The sequence below is a fragment of the Bombyx mori genome, chromosome 9, assembly GCF_030269925.1.
Source record: "Bombyx mori chromosome 9, ASM3026992v2".
NCBI classification, from domain to species: domain Eukaryota; kingdom Metazoa; phylum Arthropoda; class Insecta; order Lepidoptera; family Bombycidae; genus Bombyx; species Bombyx mori.
In genome coordinates, this window is record NC_085115.1 from 314,658 (window position 1) to 324,649 (window position 9,992).

At 37.9% G+C, this 9,992-nt stretch overlaps 1 protein-coding gene across 1 annotated transcript in view; it reads left to right on the forward strand.

The window, feature by feature from the left end:
* LOC101742527 (acid sphingomyelinase-like phosphodiesterase 3b) overlaps window positions 1-7,523 on the forward strand; it is a 32,256-nt gene extending 24,733 nt beyond the window's left edge. The window contains exons 7-10 of the mRNA XM_021353264.3: window positions 3,706-3,877; window positions 4,323-4,435; window positions 4,991-5,178; window positions 5,486-7,523. Coding sequence (XP_021208939.1) covers window positions 3,706-3,877; window positions 4,323-4,435; window positions 4,991-5,178; window positions 5,486-5,714 — 702 coding nt within the window. The 3' untranslated portion in view covers window positions 5,715-7,523. The remainder of the gene's footprint in view (window positions 1-3,705; window positions 3,878-4,322; window positions 4,436-4,990; window positions 5,179-5,485) is intronic.
* Window positions 7,524-9,992: the final 2,469 nt, after the last annotated feature.

A 9,992-nucleotide genomic window follows, 5' to 3' on the forward strand; every position in this document is an offset into this window, starting at 1 on the left:
ATTTGTGGACGAGCTCACAACTCACCTGGTGTTAAGTGGTTACTGGAGCCCATAGACATTTACGACCTAAATGCGCCACCTACCTTGAGATGTAAGTTCTAAAAACTCAGTATAGTTACAACGGCTGCCCCACCCCTCAAGCCGAAACGCATTACTGCTTCACGGCAGAAATAGGTGGGGTGGTGGTACCTACCCGTGCAGACTCACAAGAGGGCCTACCACCAGTAAATCCAGTTGTCCACCCATAATGTGCAAAAAAGTAATTCGGGAGGTATGAAAGAAGGTGAATACATAGCCGAAACATACAGTACGCACAGTACCTACATAATATTATATAAAGTTACACAGAACACGATACTTTCAGAAAACATCTCGTAACTCTGTAGCATCCGTAAAAGCGATCTATCTCGTTAAAATTAATCAACGTCACGCCGTGAGCTTTGGGAGCTTTCGCGTGAACCACGGCCGTAAAAACATTTATTTTATAACAACATACAATATTACGTAAATTATTTTGTTTATTTTGGTGTGGGCCATAGTTGATAGAAGTGCGGCGTGTAAGTACGGTTACGGATCGTTTGGAACCTCTGGGTCTGCGGAGGGACTTCGGTTCCCTCTGTATTTTGTACCGTATGTTCCATGGGGAGTGCTCTGAGGAATTGTTCGAGATGATACCGGCATCTCGTTTTTACCATCGCACCGCCCGCTACCGGAGTAGAGTTCATCCATACTACCTGGAGCCACTGCGGTCATCCACAGTGCGTTTCCAGAGGTCTTTTTTGCCACGTACCATCCGGCTATGGAATGAGCTCCCCTCCACGGTGTTTCCCGAGCGCTATGACATGTCCTTCTTCAAACGAGGCTTGTGGAGAGTATTAAGCGGTAGGCAGCGGCTTGGCTCTGCCCCTGGCATTGCTGAAGTCCATGGGCGACGGTAACCACTCACCATCAGGTGGGCCGTATGCTCGTCTGCCTACAAGGGCAATAAAAAAAAAAAAAAAAAAAAAAAAAGTAGTACGTGGTTGGTTCAAAATGTTACATAATGTAAGTAAGTATAGTCTTTAGATAAAGTTGATACTTACACCACACATCCTAAATCAAATTAAATATATTTTAACACGTTAACTCTACCAAAGGGATATACTATGTAACTAATATTACACCGGTAAGAGTAACGCCATCTATCTCTGAATAGTCGAACGAATATCAAAAGATCTAGTAGCACCTAGAATGCTCGAGAAGTACAACGCCATCTATTGTCATATAGCGAAAACACAATACTAGAAATGTGTGGAATATTCTCGATAATTCTAGGTATGTGGTATCGGCTATAAAAGCGTTGCAGAAATGGCACGCAGTCAGTCAGTAATCAGAACTACTCGAAGCGAAACAGCGAAGGATCACTTGAAGCGAAGCGGAAGAAGCGAATTGAGAATTTTAAAGTGTTTTAAGTGTTCTAAGTGTTGAATACAGTTTTAAGTTGTACTCCAGTAGAATTTTAATTATCCTGAACCCCAGCGCGTAACAATAATAATCTTTTTGTACAACAATAATAATCTTTTTTTGTACGTAGTACGCTTGAAAATTTCGCCGCTGGATAGTGCACAGTGCTTAAAGCACTATGACGGTTTAATACCGCGCTTATAATCTCATCTCCTACTCGGCGAGTAGTCCGTGACCGCGAAAACTGTACAGTATTACAAACGTCTGAAATAAGAAAATGAAAATACTAAAACCTTTTAAGGCCATGAAAATAGACTCAACTATGTTAACGACTTGCGGAACTGACGAAAATAATATATTCAAGATGATAAGAGGATAAAAATGATTGTAAACACAACAGCCTAATGAACAATAGAACGACTGTGTAAATTGTATCGTAAACACACACACACACACGCACACATACGAGACCGGATCAGATACGACTACATCTTGATTGCTTCTTCTTTTTCTTCACCTTATACCACTAGGTGGGGTCGGCACAGCTAAGTTTTCTCTTCCATTCTTTTCTATCAGTCGTTAGCTCAACACTCACTCCTCTCTCTCTCATATCGTCATTCACACACTCCATCCATGTCTTCTTCGGTCGATCCCTTCCCCCTCTACCTTGCACTACCTACACTACACCTCGACTGCTATATTAAATAAAGATACTGTATGTGTCTGAAAATAGAAAATGGATCCCGGATTCGTGCAGTACTTAGGGTCTCTGACCAACTAATGAAGCAATCAAAGACCCGGCTATTGTTCGGATGAGTGCGCGATGCAGCTTTCTCGGTCTTTTGCTAAATCAGTCGTCCTTGGTTTTAAGTTTATTTTGTTTATTAAAGGATCTTCTTTTTTATTTAAGAAGAATATTATTAAGAATATTTATTGGGTCTATTTTTATACTGAACTACATCTTAGTGTTAAAAGATGTTATAAGTTTGTCCGGAATTATGGCATTGTCATATGGATTTGGTCTTAAGAGAACACGGGATCCGTTGTTTGATTTTGAAAGAAGACGAGTTAATGCGTCATGGTGAGTGATGTCATTCAAATTGGATTGTCTATGGTCCCCGGCAACTTCTCAACAACAGTCTGAGCCAATGGAATTAGTAATAACACGACTGGCTGTGAACTGACCACCTTCTTTTGTTATCTTCGACAAAACGCTGTTAGCTGTGTCAACATCATAAGATTCAGAATGAAGACTGAGAGCGTAATCCTCGTGTGGCAGCTGTAACAGGAGTGCATTATTCATAAAAGGCGTAACAACAATTCCATCGGTCTAGTGGAGGAACTACGCGTCTGCCTTAGCGAAAATATACAAACACGAGAAATTCAATTTATTTCCACTCGTTACGGAACCAAAGCCGTCGAATTTGAAAACAATTTGTATGTTCAGTTATTTACTACAATATCTTATTGAATTTCTTGAGCTTCATAATGTATATCGAGGAAATACAATACGTTTTGTAGAAATGAATAATGGATTCACTGGTTTAGGGATACCTAGGTACTTGAATGGTCAAAGAATCTTCCAAAGGTTCCAATCCAAAGGTCAAGGAACTCTTACTTATGCTAAAGTTGTGTAGTCGCAATGGAAAAAGAACCGTTAATTTCAAAATTTTCAATTTGCATCTCGATAAATTGTTTGAGATATTATTTCAATAACTTAATAATTACATATCGGAAAAAAATACACTTGTGCTGTGTTATAAATTATTAATTGTGGTGTGGATTGGGAGAGGCCTATTTCCAGCAGTGGACGACTGCGGGCTGTTGATGATGATGATGTGTTATAAAATGTTTCACACTATTTTCGTTATGAACGTTATTACAAAATCATCATTTAAATATAAAAATGTCCTCCAAAACTATCTTTGAGGCCGTTATCAATCACTTCAGGTTGACTGTTTTACTTTAATGTTTGTACATAAGTACATAATAATGTTATCCTGTTCTGATTCTAATAATATTCCAACGTCGTTCGAGATATAAATACTTACGTCGTTTGTAATGCAGCAGAAAATTAATACAAAAGTCGATAACATGTAAACAGACTAACCATTTGTCTTTTTTCCCATTTAATAAGTCACTGGAAGCAAAAACATAGCATATTACGTTGACTTATCGCCTGACCAATAAAACTCCAGGGCAGAAGTCGACAATACGGGATCCAAAGCCGCTGTCTATTTTGTTTTTTCCTTGTCCGTTCAGATATACATCATAGGCCACACGGCGCCCGGGACGGAATATCGCCATGGGCACGAGATGGCGGTCGGCGCCGTGGAGAAATACATCAGGATGGTCCGTCAACACGCTCGCCGGATTGCCGGACAGTTCTTCGGGCACCTTCACACTGACACCTTCAGGATCTTCTATGACAATGGTAGGCTTCTGTTATAGTCATTTTTAGTAGAGCTCGAGATATTGGAAGACTATCGTACAAGATCATACTCCTCTGGTATCTGTATCGGATCTACCAGCTAATTATTAAAAAATATTTTCTTTTATTTCAGTGTAATAAAATCATCGTTATCAATAGTAGTATCATCAAGTAGTTTTATCTCTGATGAGAAATTAATTACACAGATATTAAATAATAAATTGAAAAAACTCATGAAATGTTCACTCCACAAACAGACAGGACGGTAGTACCTACCCGTACGGGGTCCAATACTTATACGAATGCTTCTACAAGACATTTAGAAACAGAATTTCACTGCTTATAATAATTATAAACAATCTCATAGTACTGCAACGATCACCGTAAGATGACAAAGTATCTCATGTGTTGATAGTTCATAAGTTACAATTCAATATTTTCTGTGTAGAGCGTCCAGTATCTTGGGCACTGCTGGCGCCGTCAGTAACACCTCATCGGTACCCTAATGATGCCTCAAACCCTGGCCTGAGGCTGTATAAATTTGACACCCACAATGGAAAGGTTTGTAATAATTTATTGGAGACAGCACGACCATCGCTGGGGACGTTTGTATCCAAATTGAAACATCGCCAGTATTATTTTTTTTGCCTATATGGGTGGACTAGCTCACAGCCCACCTGGTGTTAAGTGGTTACTGCAGCCCATAGACATCTACAATGTAAATGCGCTACCCATCTTGAGATATAAGTTCTAAGGTCTCAAGTATAGTTACAACAGCTGCCCTACCCTTCAAACCGAAACGCATTACTGCTTCATGGCAGAAATAGGCAGGGTGGTGGTACCTACCCACGCGGACTCAGAAGAGGTCCTACCACCAGTGGAAGTCTTATCTATTTTTAATATTTCATTATGCATCTACCAACAATATAGTTACCAACAATGATTTGGCTCGCATTGTAATAATTGACCAAACATAAATATAATTTAAAACATCTATAAGCCCTCTTTATTATTTTACAAACAATTTAAATGCATAATAAAATATTTCGTAGTTATTATATACACATATGAAATAGTATAATTAAAATTTAAGTTACTTATTAATCATCCAAATAGGTATTAGATTACACCCAGTACTACTTAGATCTGAAAACAGCGAACCGCAATATAGAGTCTGCTCAGTGGACGGTAGAGTACAACGTGACTCTGTATTACGGACTCCACGATATCACAGCCACTTCTCTACATAACCTTGCCGATAGGATACGAACGGGAACCACTCACGATAATTCTGTTCTTAAGAGGTGAGTTAGTTATTGAAAGAAATGCAATAATTATAATACATAATAATTAGATCGAGGTACTGCTAATTGATAGCCTTTGCAGCAGTGTTAGGTGTTTAAGTTACTAAGATAGATTATAAGTAATACTTACTAACAAAATTATTTTCGGTTTATTCACTCAAATGAAAATTATAAAATAAAATTCATGTGTTGTAATAAAAGTAATCAAGTAAGGTATAACAAAGTAAGCAGTAAAAAAAAACTTCGAAAAAAAAAAATTGTAAAAAATATTGAAACACAATTATAAAACCACAATTCTGGGTCGTAGGTATCTGAGGGCGTACAAAGTAAAATTTGAGGAGTCAGAAAACTGCGACAGCGCGTGTGCTCACCAGCATTACTGCTCGATCACCTGCCTCGACCTTCCCGCCTACCAGCAGTGCCTAGACTCTGCCAGCAGTGCCCTGGCTACTGCGGCAGATTCTGCCGCCATCGAAACTTTCCCGCTCAAAGCCGCCATTGCACTGACCATTTTCGCCGCTGGAGTCTCGTTTTGAAATCGCAATCCACACAAAGTACGGACGTTGATGATGTAAATAAAAAAAAACTAAAATAAATTATTTAAATGTTATTAGATTATTTTCGTGTAAATGCTAGTTTTAATATTGGAAAAAAATAGTGTAACAAAACGGTGACTGATTAGTTGCTCATGATCTAATGTTTATAGCCAAGTAATTTACGATCGTGTAAATAATATTATAGTAATGTGTATGTATAGTTAAAATTACTGAGCATTTTAATGTAATTTTTGTTTTAGAAAATTTTGTATATCAAATGCTTTTAGTTACATTTTTGAGTAACGGCTTTTTAATTGACCGCCACATTTGACTCAATTCTTCAAAGGGTTTCAAAACCAAACGGCTCAAAATGTTTGTTATGAACATGTTACATTTGCAATGTACACATTGCAAAATAAACAAAATGTTTGTTATTTGCGTAGTGCAAAATAAACAAAGTATTGCACATAGTCGGATCATCAGATAGTAACTCGTTTGTGTTTTCTGAAAGTACTTACGTCGAAGTTACCACGTTTTTGTAAGTGATTTTCCCAATCAAAGCTCAACATGAACTTCTGTCCGCAATATTTCGTTATTTCTATGTCGTGTCCGTTTTCAAAATAGCTGCAAAGATGGTAAGTTCTTGGAAAATCTCGTTGGATGTAATTAGATAATTTCGAACACACCTTTCTACTATAAGGTCGCTGGTTCAACCCTGGGACCAATGTATATTCACTTTACTTCAGTGCATATTTGGAAATATGCACTAATATGTTCATTAAAGTTCATATTTGGTAGAGCTACTTAAGCTTGCGCAAGAAACCTTCATATTGTACAATAAAATTGTTATAAAATGATCGACAGGTTAATTCACTTCGTCAGCGAACTATTTTCAAATCAACATCGCAATTTTTTTATTGTTTAACTGAGTAGAGAAGCTCACGGCCTTATTTGTGTCAAATGACTCCCGGAGCCCATAGACATCAACAAATTAAATATCGCCACCCATCTTGAGTCATGAGCGCTCAGTTCTGTAGTATAACGGCTGCCCCACTCTTTAAACTGGAACGCATTACTGCTTCACAGCAAAAATAGGCAGAATTCTGTCACCTACCCGTGTGGGCTCACAAGATGCGCTAACGGTACATCTTACTTCGCTGTTGGATATTAGATATCACTGGAGATGTAAGCGATTTTGGGCTTTTTCTCCTCCCTAGCAACTTCTTCTACAGTTGCATTTTACCGTCTGTAAATAAGCAAAACGAGTTTTTTTTTATTGCTTTGATGGGTGGACAAGCTCACAGCCCACCTGGTGTTAAGTGGTTACTGGAGCCCATAGACATCTACGACGCAAATGCGCCACCCACCTTGAGATATAAGTTCTAAGGTCTCAGTATAGTTACGACGGCTGCCCCACCCTTAAAACCGAAGCGCATTACTGCTTCACGGCACACCAAGGCAGGGTGGTGGTACCTACCCGTGCGGACTCAAAAAAGGTCCTACCACCAGTAAAGAGTGATACCTGTACGCCGATGGTCTTCTTGGAGATCCCCGTTGAGCAGTAAACGTGTTCGTTATTAAACTATTGACCAATTGGAATTTAAACCTAAAAGTACTAAACATTTTTCCCAGTAATCTTTACTTAGATTGGTAAATTTTGAAAAGTCACTTCGGGTTCACGCAGCTTACAACTGAAAGTATTGATTTCAGTAATAATCAGCCGGAAATCGTCGATATGTCTAACGCTTACAAAAAACGTATTGAAATGATTGAATGTGCGAGAAGTTTAAAAATAAAAACTGAATTTACCTTTCGTGTTTTATTTATAAAATCCTGTTTTTGAAAACGCGCCGAAGACTTCGCTGCACCTCTCAAATTAAGGAAATGTCGGCGGCTGTAAATACTATACTGTTTCGAAATATCCTCCTGTGACTGAGGGCTTTTTATACCTGAATTGCATTTACCTATTAGACATTTTGTAACAGGAAATAAAAACAACCTGTATCTACGACACGCCCTAACAATATTTTTATTACTATCGACTGGTGTACGAGTCCGCGGTTCATCTATTGTTAAGTGGTTTCCGGAACCCATACAGATCATCTTTTTTATTTATTTATTGCTTAGATGGATGGATGAGCTTACAGCCCACCTGGTGCTAAGTGGTTACTGGAGCCCATAGACATCTACAACGTAAAGGCGCCATCCACCTTGAGATATAAGTTCTAAGGTCTCAAGTAGAGTTACAACTGCTGCCGCACCCTTAAAACCGAAACGCATTACTGCTTCTCGGCAGAAATAGGCAGGGCGGTGGTACCTACCCGCGCGAACTCTCAAGAAGTCCTACCACCAGTAAAAGATCACCAAGTAGAATACCAAATGCCACACGCCTCGAACCGGAACGAGCTACTGTTAGCAAATAGAGTAGTAGGTAGTGATACCAACCCGAGCGGACTTACACGACGCTTTACCGCCAGTAAATTAGTTTTTCCTAGTTTATTGTAGACTACAAGCTTAGGAGATGTTGGGCTGTTCAAATTCTAAAATCTAGCGGATGTAAGGGAATAACTATCGCAAACGAACTTCAAGCGAAATATGTAGTATCTTCTAATGAATATATCCATCTTTCGTACTTCATATTTTTTAGTTAGATAATTGAAAGGATTACTCAAACAGAAAATATATTGATAAATTTTCGTTCAAACAATAGTATGCCATGTGTAATTATTGTAATATTTATTCTATTCTTATCACTTAGTCCCCGGGCGCTTAAATTGTTTACGTATCTTTGTATACATAAATATTATCAATACAATGTTGTAACAATCAAACTGCGCACTTCGTGGGAATAAGATGCTCATTCAGGTTTTGAACTTTAAATATTACATTTATTTGTGTACTAAAAAAATTGTTACCGTTGGAGATTTCACTAATATACTTAGTACTTCTATTTAAAAAAAAAACAATCTCGCTCATATAATTTCGCCCGTCCTCCACAGGATATTAATTTTTTTTCATTACCATTACAAGACTAGTTAATGGTAAGCAGATAATATCATCGCTCGCGGATATCAGGAATATGAGGAGCACAACCAAGCCGCTACCTACCTTCAATATGCATACTAAGAAGTTCAATAATATTTCAATAAAATTTCAACTCATGTTAAAATCTCTTATTCAATACTCTTATCCTCTTATCAGTATCTTAACACGACAGTAAGGATACAGAGTACAAGGGCACTACTTATTATGAAATAATATTATGAAATAAGTAGTGCCCTTGTACTCTGTATCCTTACTGTCGTGTTTCATCTAACAGCTGTGTGTACAAAATATATTAAATAAAAAATTAATAAATAAGTTGACAATAATTCTCAATGTTGTTATGGAAAACTAGAAATTCATACAACCCTATTTCCATTGAACAACAAAACTCAACCCGATTCTAATTCTGAAACGATATATTTTTCCAGAGAAATACTTGAATAGGGAGCTTTTGAAACGAAATTTTAATGTTGAATTGTACGGGAAAAGGGTATAATAGGCCGAGCCCTTACAAATACGGTTATGATGGACAATGAGAATAATATCATGACAATAACAGACTCTCTAATTCGGTAGGCCTTTTATTTGTGGAAATATGTACATACAAACGAACTTACTGATCAGTTATCTTACTAATATTCACATTAAATTATGAAGTTTTTATATTCTCGACGTTTCCCATCACTTTATTTGGTTGTGATGTTATTAGAAATATGGTATCTAAAATGTTATCATTGTTTCTAATGACTTATTGACTAGGTATATCCAGACAAGAAATAACGACAATTCTTGGAAGCAAAAGTCTACACATCATATTACTGGTGGCAGGAGCTCTTGTGAGTCCGCACGGGTAGGTACCACCACCCACCCTGCCATTTCTGCCGTGAAGTAGTAATGCGTTTCGGTTTAAAGGGCGGGGCAGCCGTTGTAACTATAATGAGACCTTAGAACGTATATCTCAAGGTGGGTGGCGCATTTACGTCGTAGATATCTATGGGCTCCAGTAACCACTTAACACCAGATGGGCTGTGAGTTCGTCCACCCATATAAGCAATAAAAAAAACTGTTCTCCAATCTGTTGTAATATGAGCCGGGACCCGCTTCTGGACAACCTTTCTTTAAACCATTTTCTTTAGAAAACACATTTAGAAAGGATCAGAAAAAAAATACCTTGCTGTTGATCAAACAAACAATTTTATAAACTGTTTTTGTCATCCCGACACAATCAAATTA